Source organism: Heptranchias perlo, chromosome 2, assembly GCF_035084215.1.
Source record: "Heptranchias perlo isolate sHepPer1 chromosome 2, sHepPer1.hap1, whole genome shotgun sequence".
In the NCBI taxonomy this organism is placed as follows: Eukaryota; Metazoa; Chordata; class Chondrichthyes; order Hexanchiformes; family Hexanchidae; genus Heptranchias; species Heptranchias perlo.
In genome coordinates this window covers 45,206,155-45,231,056 of record NC_090326.1, presented here as the reverse complement: position 1 = coordinate 45,231,056, position 24,902 = coordinate 45,206,155, and the positions used below count along the sequence as shown (strand labels likewise).

At 40.8% G+C, this 24,902-nt stretch overlaps 2 protein-coding genes across 2 annotated transcripts in view; both read right to left on the bottom strand.

The window, feature by feature from the left end:
- Positions 1-7,801: 7,801 nt before the first annotated feature.
- Positions 7,802-12,185, bottom strand: tmem42a (transmembrane protein 42a). The gene is made up of 3 exons (XM_067997679.1): positions 11,965-12,185; positions 10,010-10,153; positions 7,802-8,014 (listed from the first exon to the last, which is right to left on the bottom strand). The coding sequence occupies exons 1-3, from the start codon at positions 12,157-12,159 to the stop codon at positions 7,871-7,873; spliced, it is 483 nt and encodes a 160-aa protein (XP_067853780.1). The 5' UTR covers positions 12,160-12,185; the 3' UTR covers positions 7,802-7,870.
- Positions 12,186-15,586: 3,401 nt separating this feature from the next.
- Positions 15,587-24,902, bottom strand: part of kif15 (kinesin family member 15) — a 93,250-nt gene continuing 83,934 nt past the window's right edge. The window contains exons 32-35 of the mRNA XM_068001822.1: positions 24,636-24,673; positions 23,043-23,208; positions 21,977-22,108; positions 15,587-18,028 (exon numbers count right to left, since the gene is read on the bottom strand). Coding sequence (XP_067857923.1) covers positions 17,900-18,028; positions 21,977-22,108; positions 23,043-23,208; positions 24,636-24,673 — 465 coding nt within the window. The 3' untranslated portion in view covers positions 15,587-17,899. The remainder of the gene's footprint in view (positions 18,029-21,976; positions 22,109-23,042; positions 23,209-24,635; positions 24,674-24,902) is intronic.

Here is a 24,902-nt window from a genome sequence, read left to right as displayed (position 1 = left end):
GGAATAATACATCTCGCACTGACAATTTCAGCCATCTCCCTCCAGGCCTGCTGCAGCGTCTGCTTGGGCACCCTCCTGGCATCTGAGGAGAAGGGGACCTTTTTCCAGGCCTTCACCTACCTGCACCACCAAAATCTCCACTGCTGCATTACTGAGCCTTGGAGCTCTACCATGAGACATCTCTCAGCCCAAATAGCGAAAGTGCACCAAAAACTGAAAAGAATTAAAGGACTGCTTGCTTTAAGAGGTGCAAGCACACTTTAATGAGGTGTTGGGCCGCTGGAAATCTCGCCCTCTGAACTGGTGAGCTGCCAATCAACGTGGAAAACAGCGCGCGTAGCTCGCCTATGACATTCAAATGAGGCCCAATCATCAAAATGGTTTGGGCCTCTGGTTAATTACATTGAGTGGTTGGCACAATCGCCCTGCCTACCTCCCACCCAATTTGCATCACAAACCAAAATCTATCCCTGGTCTCTAGAACCATACCTATTGCATTTTTACTCTTTTAAAATAATGGAAGGAAAAGTATATTCTACTGACTGGCTCCAACCTAAATGCAATAAAGATATACCTATATTCTTGTTGGTGTTTCTCAGTTACTTCTTATTGGCCAACTTTGTTTTACAACTGCTGTTCAGAGATAGTCTAGGAGCTGATGTTTTGTGCAGTTGCTAGTCCTTTGACATTCCTACCATCGTCACAAAGCTTTCTGAATGAGGTTACATGCCTGTTTCATCAAGTTATTGACAATTCCATGCCAGTAAGCAGACTAGAGATAGCTAGTCACATGGCAACTTTGCTTAATCATGTGTTACTGGGCTGGGCTCGGCTGGATAAGCGAGTTCTCTCTCCAGTCAATCCCTAACATAATAGTGCAAAACTAGCAACCCTCCTGGAAGCTCTAACATGTTGTCAATCAGATATCTCTCAAGCTTTCTAAATGCCTTTTCATATGGTTTATGGGGGTCACCATCCAGTTTTGCTGTGGTTGGTTCTCCACCAACTAGACTGCTTCATTCAATGATAGGTGTTCCCAAAGGTTAATGTTTTGTAAATGAACAAAGGTACAGATTTTTGCAACAACTGTTAAAATATCATACATTTATGAAACACTTTTTAATCACTATTGCTCTAGCAGTGAACAGAACAGCATTGCAAACATAACTAAGTTTTTTTTCTATTTACTTAATGATATAATGTAAAATTGCAGTGAGATTATGTACAGATATGAATATATATTTCACAGCACAAGGAAAATACACTTTATCTAATCTTGGAATTAAAAGGTATGTTTTCTTTATTTGTTTCCAATCTCTTTCTCTCCTATATTTCTTCAACATGCTGCCTGATAAAGCTTCTGGAATGTTGTCACGTGGTGCACTTTTTTCCTATGGGTCTTGCTGTCTTGTGCCAGTTGCAACGTAGAAATTATCTCATGTAAATGTTGCACTTTCATCCATTTCTGAAGTATGTATTCTGATTAATGCACTAACATAATACAATGCAGAAGCTTTGTTGCAAATGTTGCAGCATGTAACAATGTGGGGAGAAATTCAACAATATTACTGCATGACTCCAAATACATCAGTATAACATGTTACAGGTTTTGGGTCCTGCCCTACATATTCTCTCAGGTACAGCTAGTTACTCCCCTAAGTAGTCAGAGCATGTTATGTTTAGGGGTTTGCCCATACTGTCGAATATCCAATTATGCAATAGTGTAACCTAGTGTTGTAACAATAGGACCCCCCCCCGCCCCCGACCCATGTTTCATATCTTTCGCATGTGCACCTCTCCAATCTTTTTGAAGGCGACCGAGAAAACACTGTGTAAAACGAGGTCAAATACAAATTTGTGTTGCTTTATTTCACAGACAGAAAGTGAATGTACAATTGCGATCAGATTCACTAATTCAATCAGTTTTTGAATAAATAATACAAAATATCCAACACATGACTCTACCCTACATTAGTGGGTTGCCTTGCTTAACTTAAAGAAATTAACTTTTAATTACCTTCCTGCACTCCAATCTTTTGAGTCAGGTGATAGCCTGCCCTAGCAGCTTTCTGCTTAAAAACCTGTTAAGTGTGTGCTTTTGACTCCATTTTTATTTCCATATGTTCACAGCCTGAGGGGAGGGCCTATGCTCGATAATCTCTGCCAGATTTTAAGGAGGGTCTTGAAGGAAGAGGCAGAAGTGGAGAGTTGGAGGGGTTAGACAAGAGAATTTCAGAGCTGAAAGCATGACCACTAATGGTGGATGAAGAGAGGGGTGCATGAGGTCAAAATAAGAGGAATGGAGAGTTCGTTGGGGAGGGGGTGTAGCACTGGAGGTGGTTACAGCGATAAGGTGGGGTGAGGCCATGGTGGAATTTAAATAAAAGGATGAGAATTTTAAAGTTGTTGGGGGACTGGCAACCAATGCAGGTCAGCGAGGACTGGGATGATAAGGCAATCAGGACTTGGTGTCAAGCAGGATATGGGAAATAGACCTTTGGATGAGCTTAGTTTACAGAGGGTAAAGAATGGGAGATTGGCCAGGAAACTACTGGAATAATCGAGATTGAAGGTGACAAAGGCATGAATGTGGGTACAGATGGGCTGAGGTAGGGGTGGTGGCAGGTGATATTATAGAATCATAGAATCATAGAAGTTACAACATGGAAACAGGCCCTTCGGCCCAACATGTCCATGTCGCCCAGTTTATACCACTAAGCTAGTCCCAATTGCCTGCACTTGGCCCATATCCCTCTATACCCATCTTACCCATGTAACTGTCCAAATGCTTTTTAAAAGACAAAATTGTACCCGCCTCTACTACTGCCTCTGGCAGCTCGTTCCAGACACTCACCGCCCTTTGAGTGAAAAAATTGCCCCTCTGGACCCTTTTGTATCTCTCCCCTCTCACCTTAAATCTATGTCCCCTCGTTATAGACTCCCCTACCTTTGGGAAAAGATTTTGACTATCTACCTTATCTATGCCCCTCATTATTTTATAGACTTCTATAAGATCACCCCTTAACCTCCTACTCTCCAGGGAAAAAAGTCCCAGTCTATCTAACCTCTCCCTATAAGTCAAACCATCAAGTCCCGGTAGCATCCTAGTAAATCTTTTCTGCACTCTTTCTAGTTTAATAATATCCTTTCTATAATAGGGTGACCAGAACTGTACACAGTATTCCAAGTGTGGCCTTACTAATGTCTTGTACAACTTCAACAAGACATCCCAACTCCTGTATTCAATGTTCTGACCAATGAAACCAAGCATGCCGAATGCCTTCTTCACCACCCTATCCACCTGTGACTCCACTTTCAAGGAGCTATGAACCTGTACTCCTAGATCTCTTTGTTCTATAACTCTCCCCAACGCCCTACCATTAACGGAGTAGGTCCTGGCCCGATTCGATCTACCAAAATGCATCACCTCACATTTATCTAAATTAAACTCCATCTGCCATTCATCGGCCCACTGGCCCAATTTATCAAGATCCCGTTGCAATCCTAGATAACCTTCTTCACTGTCCACAATGCCACCAATCTTGGTGTCATCTGCAAACTTACTAACCATGCCTCCTAAATTCTCATCCAAATCATTAATATAAATAACAAATAACAGCGGACCCAGCACCGATCCCTGAGGCACACCGCTGGACACAGGCCTCCAGTTTGAACAACAACCCTCTGTCTTCTGTCGTCAAGCCAATTTTGTATCCAATTGGCTACCTCATCTTGGATCCCATGAGATTTAACCTTATGTAACAACCTACCATGCGGTACCTTGTCAAAGGCTTTGCTGAAGTCCATGTAGACCACGTCTACTGCACAGCCCTCATCTATCTTCTTGGTTACCCCTTCAAAAAACTCAATCAAATTCGTGAGACATGATTTTCCTCTCACAAAACCATGCTGACTGTTCCTAATCAGTCCCTGCCTCTCCAAATGCCTGTAGATCCTGTCCCTCAGAATACCCTCTAACAACTTACCCACTACAGATGTCAGGCTCACCGGTCTGTAGTTCCCAGGCTTTTCCCTGCCGCCCTTCTTAAACAAAGGCACAACATTTGCTACCCTCCAATCTTCAGGCACCTCACCTGTAGCTGTCGATGATTCAAATATCTCTGCTAGGGGACCCGCAATTTCCTCCCTAACCTCCCACAACGTCCTGGGATACATTTCATCAGGTCCCGGAGATTTATCTACCTTGATGCGCGTTAAGACTTCCAGCACCTCCCTCTCTGTAATATGTACACTCCTCAAGACATCACTATTTATTTCCCCAAGTTCCCTAACATCCATGCCTTTCTCAACCGTAAATACCGATGTGAAATATTCATTCAGGATCTCACCCATCTCTTGTGGTTCCGCACATAGATGACCTTGTTGATCCTTAAGAGGCCCCACTCTCTCCCTAGTTACTCTTTTGCCCTTTCTGTATTTGTAGAAGCTCTTTGGATTCTCCTTTGCCTTATCTGCCAAAGCAATCTCATGTCCCCTTTTTGCCCTCCTGATTTCTCTCTTAACTCTACTCCGGCAATCTCTATACTCTTCAAGGGATCCACTTAATCCCAGCTGCCTATGCATGTCATATGCCTCCTTCTTCTTTCTGACTAGGGCCTCAATCTCCCGAGTCATCCAAGGTTCCCTACTTCTACCAGCCTTGCCCTTCACTTTATAAGGAATGTGCTTACCCTGAACCCTGGTTAACACACTTTTGAAAGCCTTCCACTTACCAGACGTCCCTTTGCCTGCCAACAGACTCTCCCAATCAACTTCTGAAAGTTCCTGTCTAATACCATCAAAATTGGCCTTTCCCCAATTTAGAATTTTAACTTTTGGGCCAGACCTATCATTCTCCATAGCTATCTTAAAACTAATGGAATTATGATCACTGGTCCCAAAGTGATCCCTCACTAACACTTCTGTCACCTGCCCTTCCTTATTTCCCAAGAGGAGGTCAAGTTTTGCCCCCTCTCTAGTCGGGCCATCCACATACTGAATGAGAAATTCCTCCTGAATACACTCAACAAATTTCTCTCCATCCAAGCCCCTCATGCTATGGCTGTCCCAGTCAATGTTGGGAAAGTTAAAGTCCCCTACTATTACCACCCTATTTTTCTTGCAGCTGTCTGTAATCTCCTTACATATTTCCTCCTCAATTTCCCGTTGACTATTTGGGGGTCTGTAGTACAATCCTATCAAAGTGATCTCTCCCTTCTTATTTTTCAGTTCTACCCATATAGACTCAGTGGGCGAACCCTCGGATATATCCCCTCTCACTACTGCCGTGATGTGCTCCCTAATCAAGAACGATGGAGATGATAGTGGACAGTCTTTATGATGGAGAGGATATGGAGTTGGAAAAGGACGCTAAGGTTGCGAACAGTCTAGTTCAGCCTGAGACAGTGGCTGGGGAAAGGGGTCAGTGGCAAGGGTACATAGTTTGTGCTGGGGGCCGAAGATGATGGCTTTAGTCTCCCCAATGTTTAACTGGAGCAAGTCACGGTTCATCTAAGGCTGGATGTTGAACAAGCTGTCGGAAAACATAGAAGCGGTGGTGGGTTTGAGAGAGGTAGAGCTGGGTATCATCAGCATACATGTGGAAGCTGATCTCATGTCTAGGGATGATATCGTGAAGGGGCAGATGTAGATGGCAAAAAGGAGAGGGCCAAGGATATGGGAGACTATGAAGGTAATGCTGCAGGGGTGGGAAGAGAATCCATTGCTGGAGATACACTGGCTACGACGTGGCCAAGCCAGGTCTGTTGATGGATAGCTAAAGCAGTTGTGGACCTATATCACTACTGGCATACGCAATTTTAAAGCTGGAATGTGGTTTGTGATTGAATTTAATTGGAGTAATAATGTGTTTACAGTATTAAGCCTATGTCAGATTATATGGAGTAAAGTTGTGGCAAAAACACTCAAAAGGTTCCTAATAATTGGACTACCATGTTTTGCTTAGTGGCAAGTTGGCACAAAAATTGTAGGCAGTTCAATTATCCAATCCCTTATTCCCTGGAAAAGTTTAATAGTGCTGTGCAAAAAAGAAAAATCAAATAAAGTCCCCTATCTGTAAATATGAACAGACTGTGAGTGAATTAACATTGTATGTGTATATTTAAATTGGCAGATAGTGTACTTCTGATTTCTCATAATTTATGTGACCATCCCAAATCTCTCCATATAACAGATTCTATTATACATTCAAACTAAGCTAATGAACAGTACTACAACTAAATTACTCATCTCAACACACAGTGCTTTTTTTCCAGTACATAATATTTTCCTCTGTTACAGAGAACCAAGATTGTGATTTTCAGTAGAAAATACTGAACTTGACAATTCATAACTTACAAACATCACTAAATTCAAAATGTTGCACATTATACCTATTTAGTCAGATTTTTAACTATGTTGCATTTCAGCTTTGCTGTTATTTCCATACATTAATACACCTTGTTATCACTGTTGGTGAGTAATGAGTTACATTGCTCAATTGTGATGTATAAAACTTGGCACAGAGGTAGGCTTTAGGTTCAACGTGTGTTAACTGGAGAAACAATTTACTAAATGAAGCCCCACATTTGTAAAACAAGACTGAAAACCTAATTTCCTATTGCAGGATTAACAGATGGTCTCACCTTGCCACACTAGTGAACAAATGAGTGTTAATGATTTCATCATTGCAAATAAGTTCACATGATTACCTGCCATACAATAAGGACATGTAGTGGTGTTGTATACATTTTTTCTTTTGTGTTTTTGAAGCTTTCTTTGGTTTAATTTTATTCATTACACATTCTGTTTTTCCCTAACATAACCTTTTACAGGGAAATGCAAACAGGGGATAAAGTCAGTTTGTGTGTACTGAAACTATTCACCTCAAGTTATGGAAATCTATTTAAAATCAAAAGTATCCTGGCTCTATTTGGAACTAAAAGCCTCAAATTTGGAGAGATTTCCATTTAACCTACTTCTCCAAGTGCAACTGAAATGTCGGGATACCCCGATCTTCTGCTGTAAGATTGACAGAAATCCCGGAGAAACTGCATGAATGTCCATTGATGACGTATGTCTAGGCTTTCCACCAATCATCCATCAAAATTTCAGTGGGAAAGCGGAAGTGCCCCTTTGGAAATTCCGGGCGCAAATCTCTACTTGAACAGTCTTATTTTGATTTTCTTGTAGTTATATTATTTGGTTGAAATGTTGTGGAATTGATGACTGTTCAAGGTTGCACAAACAGACAGAAGTGGTTTCAAACCCTGTCTCATCAGATAACCTAAATATTCGCTGCTTCAAAAAAGAACTGGATAAATATATGGTTAGGAACGGGACTGAAGGTCATATGTATAGTTAGAGAGAGGGAGAAAAGCATACTCTTGAACATGGTGGTTCCTATACTGCTGTAACTAAGGAAATGCCATCTGTGGAAAGTAACCAGCCAGGGTTAAGTGTGGAGATGGATAGATATCCCAGAGTTTTGCTCTGTAACTTTTGAGAATCAAGAAAAAATTCTGCATCATTTTCATCCAGGCAATTAAATGGATCGGGTAGATGCCCATGGTCTGTAGAAGGAACGGGCATGATATACTGGATAGCCTTTTCTTATTCTGTATGTGTTCTTATGGAGGCTCTTCCACTGGTTGGAAAAATAGGACAGTCCTGTCTGCTTCATTTGAACCTCACATTCCTCTTGATTATCAAATGGAAGGAAGACCCTTGTTTATTCAAAAGATGTCAGGTGACCATAGCTGTACACAGGGAAATCTAGAAGTAAGACATTCACCATGCTGTCAATTGTTTCAGTTCATTTATTTTCTGTTTCCCTTTACTTGCAGTGATTTTCAGAACCCCCAAATATAGCTTATTCCTCTTTTCTGTAAGCATCACTTTGGTCCTTCAGTTCTTTAACTGTGTGAAGTAGCAGCAATCCACATAAAGTCATTGTGATCCCAATCCACCACAACAGTTCGTGAACTTCTCCAAACAGCAATTTTCCAAGAAAAGCCTGAAATAAAGAGGCCATTAATACTCTATTTTGATATTGGAAAATAAAAGGACAGGTTTTCTCTGGGTAGGTTACTATAATAAATGCTCATCAGTACTTTTATGAGGGGAAAGCAATCTGAATAGTTTTATGTCTGAGTGGTAACCTGTAATGGCTACCAGAAATCCAACTGTTTTACTATAAAAACTGAAATATATGAATCTCTTCACTAATGAGTTCAAATGAATGATTTCCCAATATGACTACATTTACACAACTAGCTTTATGAGATACAGACATTTTCTAAATGCATGAAGGGTCATCTCCCCTCATGCCCTCTCCAAGCTCATCTCATCCATGAGACCCAGCTCCTATCCCTTGACTCCATTCCCACTAAACTGTTGACCACCTAACTTCTTTTTCTTGCCTTGAGGCTAGCTGACATTGTAAATCCCTTTCCTCAGGTACTGTCCCCTGCCATCAACCCCATCTCAAAAAAAAACTCTCAACCCCTCTGTCCATTCAAACTACTGTCCTATCTCCAACTTATTTTTCCTCTCCAAAGTCCATGAACATGTTTTCACCTCCCAAATCCGTGCCCATCTTTCTTGCACATTTGAATTGCTCCAATCAGGCCACACAAATAACATCTTGTGACTGTAATGCATTAAACTTCCTCAACCTTTGACCTTTGGCACAGTTGACCACACTTTCTTCCTCCAACATCTCTTCTCTGTTATTCAATGCAGTGGGACTGCCTTCGCTTGAATCTACTCTTACCTATTCAATCATAACCACAGCACCTCCAGAATTGCTTTCTCTTCCCATTCCCCAAGGGTCTATCCTTGGTATAATTTTAAAAGGGGTGCAGGAACAGAGAGGCCTGGGGATGTATGTACACAAATCTTTGAAGGTGGCAGAACAAGTTGAGAAGGCTGCTAAAAAAGCATAAGGGATCCTGGGCTTTATTAACAGAGGCATAGAGTACAAAAGCAGAGAAGTTATGCTAAGCCTTTATAAAACACTGGTTAGGCCTCAGCTGGAGTATTGTGTCAAATTCTGGGTACCATACTTTAGGAAGGTCAAGGCCTTAGAGAGGGTGCAGAAGAGATTTACTAGAATGGTGCCAGGGATGAGGGACTTCAGGTATGTGGAGAGACTGGAGAAGCTGGGATTGTTCTCCTTGGAACAGAGAAACTTAAGAGGAGATTTGATAGAGGTGTTCAAAGTCATGAACAGTTTTGATAAGAGTAAATAAGGAGTAGCTGTTTCCAGTGGCAGAAGAGTGGGTAACCAGAGGACACAGATTTAAGGTGATTGGCAAAAGAACCAGAGGCGACATGAGGAAGCATTTTTTTACGCAGCAAGTTGTTATGATCTGGAATGCACTGCCTGAAAAGGTGGCGGAAGCAGATTTAATAATAACTTTCAAAAGGGAATTGGATAAATACTAGAAGGGAAAAAATTTATAGGGCTATGGGGAAGGAGCAGGGAAATGGGACTAATTGGATAGCTCTACCAAAGAGCCGGCACAGGCATGATGGCCTCCTTCTGTGCTGTATCATACTACTATGATACATTAAGGAAGCATTTACATTATGACTGTAGCATCGGAGTGAAACAGTTTCACTTTGCACCGATGCTGCAACTTTACCGTAGTTGCAGCGTGAATCCAGAATCAGGGCCTCACCTGACACCAGAGTGAACTGGAGTCCCTGGGCATCTGTTTGGGCCTCAACACCAAATTTACACTTCACAAGTTTAGTGTTAATGTGAAGTCAAAATCAATTTGCACCTCTGCTAAACATATAGTGTATAGTGTAAATGCACCCTTGTGTGGGTATACTGAATGGGTATGACTGTCCTCAACAGAGGTTATATGTACAGTGTTCAGCCAGAGCACTAGATCTGCTAACTATGATTACTTTTTGGCATTTAAACAACTGCTCTATTAGGGTGAATACAACAATGCACAAAAACTTAAGATGCTGTAACGAAACAGCCAACTATACTTACTGATGAGAGAAAATTGGAAGCAGTGGTGGTCAGAGATGCATGTGCTGAAGAAGAGTATCGCAGTGCTTTTGCAAAAAATGTCCACATCAAAGCATTAAAGAAGAATACCAGTCCACCACAGCCTACCCGAAGTAGTGTGTGCAGCTGCAATACAGTAAAATCTCAAATTTTGAACAAAAATTAGGACTCATCATTCAATACAGCTCAAATTTAACAATAACATAAATGAAAGATATAAACATAGGCCACCTGTTGAGTGTGCATGGCACCTGCAATTAATGCACTTTAGAGGATTTGCCACTTCACTTTTCACAGTGTGGTAGCTACAGTGGATAGTCTGCAGAAAGCCATCAACAGTAGTTTTCCCCCATGGTAGGCAACTGAATAATTCACAAGCATCACAAGTGTAAGTGAACAGTATAGGCTTTACTCACAAGTAAATTAAATGCCATGTTTAACACGTTGTAAGTATTCTCTTTATACTATGTTTTTGGCATGGAGTTATATAAATTTTGGACACGTCCAGTGGCAGCAGTGTTGTCAATAGTAGGCTCTGCATTGACAATGCATTGGCAATAGCTGTTTCTGCACTAACCCTAATTCCTACATCACGCTATTGCTGCTTTGTCAGGTAATTGTGATGTCATTGGTGTCAAAAGTCACTCTGATCACTTTTTTCACCATTTGAATTATCCACGGAGATCCTTGGGGTGACACATTAAACCAAGGTCCAGTTGGATGTTAAAGAGCCTTTGGTGCTATTTGCAGAGCCAAGCAGTTCTCAGTGTCCTCCCTTAAACACCAGTGAGAGACATTTTTTATGCAGTGTTGTTGCAACATTGAAGGTGTTGCCACAGGGAATGGTTGAGACAGGGACCAGTGCATCTTTTAAAGGGAAAGTGGACAAATATTTGAAGATGAGCAAAATACAGAGCTAAGGGGGAAGAGAGTATGGCAGTGGTATTCGTTTTGGATTGCTCTAGTTGACAACAGGCACAGACATGATGGGCTAAATTACCTAATTCTATGCTTTGTGTGATCTGGCTGTGGGCAAAATAGTTCCTGCAATTCGAATATATGTGGTGTGTTGGGATGTTTGGGAGATGTGATGAGGTGCTACATAAATGGAAGTGTCTTTCTTTCACTTCATCCCTCACCTTGCTTCGCTCTCTCTCACATTTTTTTTTTAACATTAAGCTTTTTCCCCTCACCCAGCTCAGCCTTCTCCTCTGCTCTGCTGAGGTACCAGACATCCTCTTCTATCTCTCCCAGCTGGCTGGTCTTAATTCACCAGCACATACAAGGAGTGTTGGTGGTCCATTTGGTAATGGGTGGGAAGGAGGGCACAACCAAGCCCAATCCTGGTTTGACCTGATATCCAAACTCAGTATTCCCAGCAGGGAGTCACTGGTGCAGCTACTCTTACTAATTTCACCCAACCCAAGCAGTAAAGTCACCAATTTTCTATTGATGGAAAATACAACCAAATTATTGTAAATTGTGTATATGGCACAGCTGCTGATTTAGGATCTGTTACTAAATAAAAGTTGTAAACAATTTTACAACACCAAGTTATAGTCCAACGATTTTATTTGAAATCTACAAGCTTTCGGAGGCTTCCTCCTTCCTCAGGTAAATGAGGAAGGAGGAAGCCTCCGAAAGCTTGTAGATTTCAAATAAAATCGTTGGACTATAACTTGGTGTTGTAAAATTGTTTACAATTGTCAACCCCAGTCCATCACCGGCATCTCCACATCATAAATAAAAGTTGGCAAGTGTAAACAAAAAAAACCCCAGGGGCACTTACACCAAGCTGACTAAGTGAAGACCCGCGATCTTCCTGCAAACCCATTTAAACAAGAGGATCGATCGGGTTTACTTGTAAAGAGTGAGGTGTATTAAAATGGTTGAATGGGGGGTTTAATAATGAGCCCCCCGCCCTCTCTCACTCTTACCCAGTCTGTCTCTCCCCGGCTCACAGCCCGCAGCACATCATCCGTTCCCAGAGACAACTTCGCAGCCGTGGAGGCCAAAGCTCCGAGAGAGCCGGCACTGACCGCCATCGCCAGCCCGAGCCCGGGCCTGGGCCTGACTCCGGTCCCGGTCCCACTCTCATTCCCACCAACCGCCGGCATTTTTAAAAAAAACATCAATTTAAATTCAAACCCGACACAAACCGCCCATTCCAGCCATTGTTAACGACGTCACTTCCTGGAAACGCATTGGGCCGAGTCAATGTCCCCCCCACCGCTGTGAAATACTCACCAACAGCCACCCAGCCTCACTCACTTTTAGTTCAAGAGTGTAACCTATTTGGATGAATTTCACAAAAGTAATCACAGCTCCATATGTTTGAGTAGGTTAGTGACCAATCTCACTAACAGTCTGAGCATAAATATAAAAAATGGCTAGGAGGGTAAAGTAGTTCAACAGTAATTGGCACTGGTTGATAGGGCCATACCCAGCCTTAAATTTGCATTGGCAGCCCAGCATGGTCCTCGTTCGCATGAATTTCACCAGAGAACCAAGCAAAAAAAAATCAACCTGTTTGAGGTAGCCAACACATAAAGCTCTCGTTTTAATGCCGTACTTCAACAATAATGATTTGCCCTAGTAGGTTTCCCTTAATTCATGTTGCTTGTCTTCAGCACTAATTGCATCAGAATATTACTTCATATCCAGCTCTAGGATTGCCAATCATCCCAAATTGTCCAGGAGTCTCCTGGAATGAAATACCAATCTCATGGGCAATCCAGGTTAAAAAGTATTTTGAATTCGCAGCTCTGTACGTCTCATGCAGCGAAGTCGGCTCTGCAGCCGTTCGGGAGAGTCTGTCTAACATTCTCACTTTCTAGCGTGGTGTGTGTATTACCTTAAATATTTCAAAAGTGTATTTAATCTCAGTTGGTAGTAGAGCATACAAATTCCTGTTGATTTATCCCCATCCCTTAGAAATGTTTTCCCCCTCTTCAACACTAAGAAGTGATTTAGCAAAAGTGGACTGGAAACAGCTACTTGAAGGTAAATCAATGTCAGAGCAATGGGAGGCATTCAAGGGGTGCAGAGTAAACATGTTCCCACAAAGAAAAAGGGCAGGGCTGCCAAATCTGGAGCCCTCTAGATCTCAAGGAGCATACAAGGTAAGATAAGGCAGAAAAGGAAAGCATATATCAGACAGAGAATTCAATACTACAGAAAGCCTAGAAGAGTATAAAAAGTGCAAGGGTGAAATTAAAAAGGAAATTAGGAAAGCAGAGTGTGAAAAAATATTGGCAAGTAAAATAAAGGAAAACCCAAGATTGTTTTATAAATACATCAAAAAGCAAGAGGATAACCAAGAGTAGGGCCTATTAGAGACCAAAAAGGTAACCTATATGGGGAGGCAGAAGACGTGGGCATGGTTGTTAAATGAATACTTTGTGTCTGTCTTCACAAAAAAAGAGATGGACAATGCAGACATTGTAGTTGAGGAGGAGTCTGAAATATTGGATAGGGTAAACTTAGAGCGAGAGGAAGCACTAAGGGGATTAGCATCTTTGAAAGTATAAAAATCACCAGGGCCGGATGAAATGTATCCCAGGCTGTTAAAAGAAGCAAGGGAGGACATAGTGGAGGCTCTATCATTTTCCAATCCTCACTGGATACAGGCGTGGTGCCGGAGGATTGGAGGCTGCTAATGTTGTACCATTGTTTAAAAAGGGAGCAAGGGATAGACCAAGTAATTACAGGCCAGTCAGTTTAACCTCAGTGGTGGGCAAATTATTGGAATCAATTCTGAGGGACAGGATAAACTGTCACATAGAAAGGCACGGAGTAATCAAAGACAGTCAGCATGGATTTTTTAAGTGTCTGATTAACTTGAGTGTTACCTTCTCAAAAAAATTCAAAGAGGGTCAATGAGAGTAGTGCATTTGATGTAGTCCACATGGATTTTAGCAAGGTTTTTGACAAGGTCCCACATGGCAGACTGGTTTAAAAAAAAGTACAAGGGAGAGTGGCAAGTTGAATCCAAAATTAGCTCAGTGGCAGGAAGCAAAGGGTAATGGTCAATGGGTGTTTTTGTGACTGGAAGGCTATTTCCAGTGGTGTTCCACAGGGTTCAGAACTAGGTCCCTTGCTTTTTGTGGTATATACTAATGATTTAGACTTAAATGTAGGGGGCACAATTAAGTTTGCAGATGATACAAAAATTGGCTGTGAGATTGTTAGCGAGGAGGAAAGCTGTAGACTGCAGGAAGATATCAATGGACTGGTCAGTTGGGCAGAAAAGTGGCAAATGGAATTCAATCCAGAGAAGTGTGAGGTAATGCATTTGGGGAGGGCAAACAAGGCAAGGGAGTACACAATAGAGAGGATACTAAAAGGTGGAGAGGAAGTGAGGGACCTTGAAGTGCATGTCCACTGATCCCTGAAGGTAGCTGGACAGGTAGATAAGGTTGTTAGAAGGCATATGGAATACTTTCCCTTTATTAGCCAAGGCATAGAATGTAAGAGCAGGAAGGTTATGCTGGAACTGTATAAACACTGGTTAGGCCACAGCTTGAGTACTGCATACAGTTCTGGTCACATTACAGGAAGGATGTAATTGCAGTAGAGAGGGTATAGAGGTGATTTACGAGAATGTTGCCAGGACTGGAGCATTTTAGCTATGAGGAAAGAGTGGATAGGCTGGGGTTGTTCTCTTTGGATAAGAGGCTGAGGGGTGATTTAATTGAGGTGTACAAAATTATGAGGGGCCTAGATAGAGTGGATAGGAAGGACCTATTTCCCTTAGCACAGAGGTCAATAACCAGGGGGCATAGATTTAAAGTGATTGGTAGAAGGATTAGAGGGGAGCTGAGGAAAAATATTTTCACCCAGAAGGTGGTAGGGGTCTGGAACTCACTGCCTGAAAGGGTGGTAGAGGCAGAAACCCTCAACTCATTTAAAAAGTACCTGGATGTGTACCTGAAGTGTCGTGACCTACAAGGCTACAGACCAAGTGCTAGAAAGTGGGATTAGGCTGGATGGCTCATTTAAGGCCAGCGCGGACACGATGGGCCGAATGGCCTCCTTCTGTGCCATAAATTTTCTATTATTCTCTTCCGCCACTTCCCCTAGTATGTTGGCCTAATGAAAGGCTATTTTTGGCATAATGTGGTACTCATTTTCAGTTCCTTGCTTTACACTGCCTATTCCATGCAAAGCAGCCAAGTGATTGAGTAAGGGGTACATTTCAGTTTGAGTTCTTTGGCTGTGGGTGGATGGGGAAGAGATATTAGGAATAGAAATTACTCCTGCCAATAAGTAAAAGTCAGAAATACAACTATGGGCAATCTCATTCTGTATTCACTAAAATTCAATCCCCATCATCAGCTATTCTCTCTTGTATGATCTGACTCAACCTTTTTAAGAAATTATACTGGAGCAAGTTTAAAAAAAAACCTGCAACTCTAAGCAGCTTGTTGATTTTGGTTGGCACAAGTATCTACTGTAATGATCAATCATTAAGCCCTTTGATAAAACATAGTTAAACACATTCAAGGCAAATTAGCCCAATCTTACTAATCTAAATCAAATAGGTGAAACAAACAAATGTTGTGAAACCCAAAAATGTTTATTAAAAATTAATATTTGCACCAAATCAATTTTGTATACAAACTATATTCTCAGTTGGACACAAAATAGACCAGAGACAAGGACGAGACAAATAAAAAAAGGCTCATTTACAGTTTGTTGTGGAATGATACAGATTCACAGCTGCCATTTTATTTGCATTGTGTGACTGACAAAAACAGTAAAGCATGGTCAACTTTAAACTGGACTTCCAACACTTGCACTGCTTCATTTCTGATTCCACTTAGAAGTTTTCCAAGGAACAAAACCCTTTTCAGTGTCCATCGAGGTTGTGTTCAAAACCCGCAGCATCTGCATCAACACCAAATTATGCTAACATCCTTGCACCATTGATGGTACATTCTCATGTATTTCAGAACAGAACAGCTGAGCCATTTATGTCTCCAATGCTTTCCCAATTTTACTTACCTGGCCAGGATGTACACATCCAACTTGTAAGTGCAAAGATACAGTACAGCCAGACTCATCATTACTCCTTGGAAAAGAGTAGAGGAAGTTTGGTGTGAAGTTCTTTTTAAAAAATATATCTACGTAATTTTATTTCATACAGAGCAGCCCTAATCAATCTCCAGTATGTTAAAATATGCACTTCTCTCCTTTTCAAGCATTCACACACAAAACATTAGTCCTTTCCTTAAGTTTTCACACATAACGTGCACTGATCGCGCTTCAGCTGCTGAGAAATGTTAGAAAAGGGAGAAAAGGTGAATCACACTAACGCTTCCCTCTTTTCCTGCTGGTAAGTGTTTGTTCTCTATTTGGCACTGCTCCACCAGATACTATGACTGAGATAGGAATCTCAGTGTGTGGTCAATTGGGCAGGTGCATCCATATCCTTCTAAGTGCTGCACCATCTAATTTTACAATTGTTTCAAGTTTCCTTGTATGGAATGAGGAGTATTAAGAAACATCTTAAAGTCAATCCTTTTTTGCTCATTCCCATTTCTCAGATAAAGGTGAATAGTGAATCAGTTGAGAGGTACTGAAAAGTTAGTTCACACAATTGCTAGTATGCCTCTAAACTAGAGGTAGAAGGCAATTTTTCTCCAAGATGGCAACCTGCTAACAACCTCACATTTTATACATTACATTGTTCACCGATTTGTATGCACACACATATACGTCTATACACACACACACTCTCGGGAATATCAATGTGTAATATTGTACTATTCTGATTCACTTGTCTATGATAATTAGTCGGTCTCAACCAAGTTAGCAGTAGGGGTGCTACAATTGGCCATAAAACCTTGGGCTGGGGGGGGGGGGGGGGAAAGGAGGAGGGAAAGAGTGAAAAACAGACTTTCTACTCCTGATTGCCATCCAGAAACCTGTGCTGAAAGTCCTCGTGTGTGGCCCCTATGAGCTAATATCAGACATCATCCAGGCCACTTGGGCAGGGTACCAGAGCGCTGCTAGTTCTCATAATTATACCCTTGCAGTCGTCATTTCCAGGAGAGATATGGCTGGGGGGCAGGGGAGGTGGAGAAAAAGAATATGGGATGGAATCTGACAATTGGAGCCACCACATAGATCCCAAACTATTTTCGGATAGGTAAAATGTTTTGACACATGAGGCATAAAGTATAAAAAGCCCAGTAAAAGATTTCATTTGCAGTCAGTTCTTGGCACAATACTGAAGTCAGGGATAGTGCTCTTAGAATTCAGATGTCCAACTTGGAGCACTGTAGCAGTCTGAAAATTCTCTCTCAAATGGGATGGTGGGGGCTCACAAAAGTTATTTTTGAATGCCTGCTTGGGGTATTTAAGTTTCATTTTGTGCTGCTGCAAGATATTCCAGTGCTTTGACTTGGTGGACATCTATCTTCCAAATTTAAAATCCCCCCTTCTTTCCCCAAAAGTTACTTGACATGTAAAGAGATATCAAAAATAAAACCACAATACTTTTTGATACTAATGCTAATAAAAGGATAGTTGAGGACAATAATCCAGTGGTAGCAAAAATGACAGCCTATGAACTGTTCACTGGATATGGAGGCGACCACACCACAGATATTTTAGCATTTGGTAGTTGAAGAAGTTAAAGTTTAAAAAAATAAACCACCAAACTGGAGGGAAATTGTTCACAAGTATAAGGATTGCAGCAATGAAGCAATCATTATGTAATAATTTTCAACACTATCAGCTTTTCTCAAGTACCTGATGCTATAAATCAGTTTTCCATTAACAGGTTAAAAAAGGACAAAGTATGACACCATCTACTATAACACAAAAACAGAAAAAACATCTAAAAAACAAAAAAAAATCTACACATTATTGCTGCACATTTTCATCTAGTTCCCTCAGTACACAGTCTGACGTATCAAGCAAAGTCAACTTATTCGAGTCAAGTCTCTTCAGTTCTTTCAGTTTTAAGTTCTCCAATTTCAGCACTTCCACTTCCTAAAAATAACAAAAATGCAAATTAACGATGTAATAGATGCTATAACCATGGAATATATATCTTGAGCTGCAAGGGGCCAGCTGAGGAAGATGCTGAGAGAGTACATTTTTGCTGACCCAGTAAGGGAGCTTGTTGCTGAGACAAGGTGAACCTGAATGCACAAGACCAGGCAGGTAGGCAAAAATTAGTTCTAATTTATTAAGTCTATAGGAACATAGAAAAGGCAGGGTAGTGATGTGTTTGGCATGCATGATGTGGAATATCCTGGATCTGCATAGAGCCTAGGAGGACTACACATGCATGAAGTGTCAACAAAATTCTGCTGCTCAAACTGGCTACAGGAAAGGTTTCTGGAAAACACGTTCCAGAACTTGCTTATCTCACAGGAGGAATGGTGAAGCAGAAGAGGAAGTGGGTGACCATCTGCAAAGTGAGTAGGAGGAGACAGCAGAAATCAGTATTGAAAAAAAAATCCGAGCATCTGGACTTATCTAATAGGTATAGAGTTTAACACCTATGATAGGGGCAAAATCAGAAATACAACGGAGTGTAGTCAAGAGCAACACCATGGAGCTAGGGATTACCCATGGAGAAAGGACAGACTGTTACATTATCTTAAGGTTTCTTTTAAAAATAAAACTCTAGATATTTTTGGCTTTCTGGTTTCAGATTACCCTGTAGGTAAGCCGTAGGTCCCAATGTCCCAGATAACAAGGTATATATTGTAGTGTACCCAAGCAGTGAATAAGGAACCAGTTTCAGATTATTCCAGTTACTCATTCTGTATCTTCACTTGATTCTTCTAATCCTTGGAAGGCAACACCACACTAGATTTTGACCTAGGCTTTAACTGTCAAACAAATTTATTAAACAGGAAAAACAAGTGCATAGTAGCATAGCACAACATATTAAAGAGCTGCCACCTCCTATGCTAAACTAAGACACAAGTAATTTGCTTTTGTAGCAGTTCTTTTCTTTTTCCTCACTTGGTTTGATGAAGACAGGCTGATAAATACTTTTAAAACAGTCATCAGTACTTTCTAAATTTATATAACTGTATTAAATTCATAAGGACTTGCCAATCAAACATATATTCAAACAAACTACACAAGATGTTTGTATTTGAATTGAATGGCTTGGCTCCTTCCTCAGGCAACGGTCTGACAACAACCTAACTGTATCAAGTTAAGCTGAGACAAATTGACAAACTGGTTTTCCACACTGTACTTACCATGGCAGAGTGAATACAGCACAGATTCACCAGAATGATACCAAGGGTTAAACTATAAGGACAGGTTACATAAACATGGTTTGTATTCCCTTGAGTTTAGACAGTTGAGGGGTGATCTAATTGAGGTGTTTAAAATGATAAAAGGATTCAATAGAGTAGAGAGAGAAACTATTTCCTCTGGTGGGGGAATCTGGAACAGGGTGGCACAACCTTAAAATTAGAGCATAGCCATTTAGGACTGAAACCAGGAAGCACTTTTTCCATACAAAGGGTAGCGGAAATCTGGAATTCCCTCCCATAAAGGACTGTGGATGCTGGGTCAATTGAAATTTTCAAGACTGAGATCAACAGATTTTTATTAGGGCACCAAGGAATATGGATCAACAGCCGGTAAATGGATTTGAGATACAGATGAGCCATGATCTAATTGAATGGCAGAACAGGCTCAATGGCCTACTCCTGTTCCTATTGGGAAGACCTACTTAAGAGATGAGCTTCACCTAAATCAAACCAGTACCATTGTCCTTACATTGTAAATAGAACAATGGGGGAAGGATTTAAACTTGTAAAAGGCAAGGGGTTCGTTCTTAAAGCCATTGGAGAATGGTTAAGAATAAGTATTGTGAAGGGGAAAAACAATCTAAAATAGCAAGCTCTGGGAGGTCGGGAGTATGGTCAGACATACTGGGCAAACAGGAGAGGTAAAGGAGGATTGTAAAAAAAGGAATGATGAACTAGGGAAAAGCAAACTGATGAGTATGAATTGATCAGGGTTGCAGAATTTATTTCTATTGTTTTGTACATTTTGTACATAAAGTTGGGGAACTAGAGGGATATCAATGTAGCTTTGACAGAACCTAATCTTCAGCTGGGATAAGACGAATAGATATTCCTGGCTATAATATTTTCAGGATAGAGAAAAAAAAAAAGAGTACCACCTTTTTAATTACAGACATGATTATAAAGGGTTGTGTTAAGTTATAACAAAGGATTAGTTACCCTACTGAAAGCACATTACAGACCACTGAATAATGGGAACAAATTGAGATTAAAATTTGTAGGCTATCTAGAGAGGTTTGCAGTAGCAACAGAGTTGTAATAATATTAACAGACTTTAACTATCCTAATGTGGACTGGGCTGAGACAAAGTCTTTTGTCAAAATGGAAAGGAGGGTCTTAGAATATATACAAGACTGTTTCCTTGCATGTGCAACAAGGGAGAATGCGGTGCTAAATGTGGTAACAAAGTAGAACATGTAAGCAATCTGAAGGTCAGGAAATGCTTAGGCTCACACTGAAAATAGATAAAGAGAAAGGTGTCAAAGATAAAGATGTTGGACTGGAAATTAATTAATTTCATTGGGATGACAGGGGACTTAACCCAGATTAATTGGTTAAGAAAAAATGGCAAATCAGTTAACAGACCAATAGGAAATATTTAAATATGAGATGGATAAGGTACATGTTAAATACATTTCGACTAGAAGTAAAAGGGATGCATTCAAGATTGGGTTGCCATGTTGCACTTTTGGGTTTCTTTACTGTAAATATTTTTGACTTCAGTGTTTCAAACTACTCTCGTTAGTGAGCCCTGGATCCCCAGATCCCAGACAACATGCTTTCACTTGCCCAGATATTGAGGTAAATTCATAATATGAGCAATGAATGAACAAAGAACTGTCTTCAGTTTATTTCAGCTTCCGATTTTAATCACAAAATTCTCCTAGTCTTCAGAAGCTGGTAGAACAATACCTTAGGTGATGACTTGGGCTTTAACTGCCAAACAAGTTTACTAAACTGTAAAACAAGCAAATAGTATCAAAAGAAACTTAATTTTACAGTCGGTATGCTTAAGCTAGCTCTTCATGTAGTAGGTGTAGGGAGGAGAGCAGAATGTGTAGAATGGCTTAGAAGGAACAAGAGAGGAAAGCTCAGAGGAGCATTGACCATAGTGATACTGATAATAGAGAAAAACCAAAATGTTTGCCACCACACCACTTTAAGATTAAAAATGTATGAAAGTTTATATTTATTTTCAAGTTATGATGTTTGAAATCATCAAGTCAGGGGAGAGGTTTGATATCAAGACTCGAGTGATTTGGAAAATATTTTGAATGACTAGGTCCCCAGGCAAAATTTAAACAATATACATATCATGTGTAATTTAGGAGATTAATTGAATCAGAATTTCACCAGGCCCAGGATAAGTACACAGGAGGGAAACCATTTGGTTCATATTACCTTAGAAACTATTGGTCCTCCATCACAGCAGCCAACTGCCTTTTTAATGACTCCCCAGAGTTTTGGGGGGGGAATTTTAACCCTCCCCTCCTCAGGACGGGCGGGGGTTAAATTGTTATAAATGGGAAACCCGACCCCAACCCGCTGCAAATGCACCTACTTCTGGTTTAACTGCGGTGGGTCGGTAATGAGGCTCCGTGCCTCAGATTTTGTCAGCGATTTGGAATTAACACCATGAGCACAAGTTTCCAAGGGCTTGGGAAACCCAGCAGCTAAAGGGAGGTGGGAGCTGCCAGATCCAGCCGGTAAGTGCTTTTCCAGTACTGCTTGTGCGCTAGGAGGAGCAGGAGTGCCCCCCCACAGGCAAACTTGCCGCAATCTCCTGATTTCCCCCCACCACGATCTGATCTCCCCCGTTCTCCCCCTGCCCCCCTCTGTGATTCGATCTCTCCCCTGTGATTTCAAAATATCGTACCTCTATGAGTCGAGTGTTTTCTTTCTTGACTTTAACCAAATATTGAATTTTTTGCTGCAAGTTCTGATGTCCTACCAATTTTCCATTCTCTTCAGTAAGGCAGGTCACTTGTTTCCTAAGCGTTTCAACCTCCTGCAGTTTAACAACAAAGAATTAAGAAATGTGTAGCTTAAACACTTTCGAAGTTTTATACTTAAAACAAAAAAATGTAAGATACACAATCTTGTTAGCTTTTAATTCTTTTGCATAAACACAAACATTAAATCTTCCATGAACCAGCACAATCAGGCAATGTAATAGTTTCTTTTTTTCCCTCCCTCTTTCCATTAGAAAGTAGTCCTTGATATATTTAAGCATGGTAACCTGGTGCAGTTTTATTAACAGCTGAAAATGGGTATATCAGCAAAAATAAGCATTTTTAATAAGAGTGTCCAATCCTCCACCTGTGAGAAACCTGATTCAAAAATCAAAGAAAATGACTTAAAAAAACTATACTGAACCAATTACTAGTTTCATTGGTGTACTCTAGTCAGTTTTAGTAAATTAAATATTTTTTGATATGTAAAAACTTTAAAAACATGCCCACTAGTGCCTGTGCGCCTAAGAAATTGAGCGCAATTTGAAGAGCCTTCCCGACCCAGTGCAAATCGGAGGAATCTCACAATGTCGACCTAGGGATGTGGCCAGGACCTGATCCGGGCAAATTGAATCTTAAACCAGCATAAAAGATCTCAGAAAAACATGAACACAGGTGTTTCTGGGCATAATTCACTTAATTTAAAATTCGATATTTTGCACTGATTCAGTTGATTTAGCTCGGATTGCACCGATATTACTAGCAGAAACTCAACCCCTACTAGTCCTTTGTCACTTCTTCACCCCCGCCCCCACCAACCCCACCCCGCAGTGATATACAACAAATTAAAAAGGCAAAGTCTTGGAAAAGGTTCACGCTTGCAAGTTTTTTTATTCCTTCCTGTAACTCAATGATTTACCCTTGGGTGAATCCAATTGAACTGTTGCTTTCATCTCTCTATGGTCTTAACTCAACAAATTAACTAATTACCCGAGTAAGTTTCTCCTTCTCTTCACAAGCAGATTCGAGAGCTGACCGAAACTCTTCCTTGTCATTGAAAGCTTTTGCTTCTAAACTCCTGGTCCGTTCTAGTTCCTCCTGAAACTCTTTTATGGAGCACTGAATAACTTCCAGTGTTGTTCTTTTCTCTGTTAAGCTATAGATAGAAGAGATTGATAGAAACAATTTAACAAGCATAATTCCTGGTACAGAAGCTGCACCAAACTGTATGCAGTTTTAAAGTTTAAAAAAGTGCACAATATACAAAAGATTTTGCTATGTAGTTTTTGTTTACCAGTTTAGGACTTACTTTTGTACTTTTTCACCTTTCTTTAAACAAAGATCTGAAAGGACTCCTTTGAATTGATACAAATAGAGGACAGAATAAGATGAGTAACAGGTTCCTAATAGTTTAGTGGGTAAATGCATCATGTAGTCTGGTACTATACAGACCAGAAAATCACAGGTTTGATTTCTTGTATGTGCCAAGCTTACCAATCTCAGCTGGGGCTACAGCGTTAGTTAGCCTCAGTGCCCTGGGTTGGGGTGATATGTGTGTGTGTGTGTGTGTGTGTGTGTGTGTGTGTGTGGGGGGGGGGGGGGGGGAAGGAAAAAAAAGAGAAATCAGCCAAGGTTCTCCCCCGCCCAACCCCCAAATTAGCATCCAGTGATTCTTAGTGAAATGTCCATGTGTGTACAGTACAAAGCTTTTGAAGTCTCCATGATCAAATGGCCTAAGGATACTCAAGGCTTATGAATGAAGAATGCTTAGTTGAGCAAGGTATCCAAAAATGGCTATGGAGTTATACCCCATCAAGAGTTAACACTATCTTCAGGGAAAAAAAAGCTTGCTTGGCAAGGGGGCGGGGGAGGAAGGAGGAATGGACATGGAAGACTCATCTTAAAACAAAATAACCTCTGAAATGCAAAGAAAATCATCCCACCAGGAAAATGAAAATACATGATGACCAGTGGACATTTTCTGATTAGCTAAACTCAATCACATTTTGCAAAATTTAACATTTTGTACAGGAATCACCAACATTTTTGAAAGTTTATAAGATCCCTTTTCTTCAATTTTTTGGTATTTTTAAAGCCTAATTCCATCCCATCTCCCCTCCCCCCACATATTGTCTCCCTTCTCTCCTGAAGGCACCAAGATATGCACAAACATGGTTGCAAAAGCACTGGTACCCTACAGTACCCTGTTCGTATGAGCCCAGACAGCGAAGGTTAGCAGCTATTCAGCCAGTGAGGGTGGTCCAAGGCATCACAATTCTGTCCTCACACAAAGTTGACATGTGTACTTCCCAGCAGACATCACCGGATAGTGATCCTGGTGGACCTTCCCTTTCTAATCCAGGGATGCAGAGATCAATTTTAGCAACACTATGGCTGAATCTATTTCTAGGAAACCCCCATCCTGGCTGCTATCAGATAACAGCAAAAATCAGGAATTAAACCAGTTATCTTCTGGTCTGTATAACTCAGTCACACGGTGCCATTATCAACTGAGCTCGCCAAACCTCGCTGTAAACAAATATTACCATGTGATGGTTACATTAAAAATAAATATCTACTTACTCAGCTTCCACATTGGCCAGTTTTTCTATTACTGCTTCCTGTAAATTTTTAAATGAATAAAATCACTGTTCTATGACCACAATAAACCGTAACAAAATCTACATTTCATATCTTAAAAAAAGACAGCTATTGTTTCCAAGTCTGCACATTTTAAACTGGGCGTAATAACTGGCTTCATTTGTCCTCCCCCCAACCACCACCCTGTGCAGATTTTCTTCTTTCCCCTCTTTCCTAAAGACACTGACTCCTTGCTGGGGTAGAATTTCA

What these genes read in the sequence shown, in the direction of transcription:
- tmem42a (XM_067997679.1), bottom strand. Translation starts at nt 12,159, where the DNA reads ATGTTTTTTTTAAAAATGCCGGCGGTTGGTGGGAATGAGAGTGGGACC. An exon ending in GCCGGGGAGAGACAGACTGG is followed by an intron (nt 10,154 to 11,964) that starts GTAAGAGTGAGA and finishes ACTGTATTGCAG; the next exon opens with CTGCACACACTACTTCGGGT. An exon ending in CTTCCAATTTTCTCTCATCA is followed by an intron (nt 8,015 to 10,009) that starts GTAAGTATAGTT and finishes TCTTTATTTCAG; the next exon opens with GCTTTTCTTGGAAAATTGCT.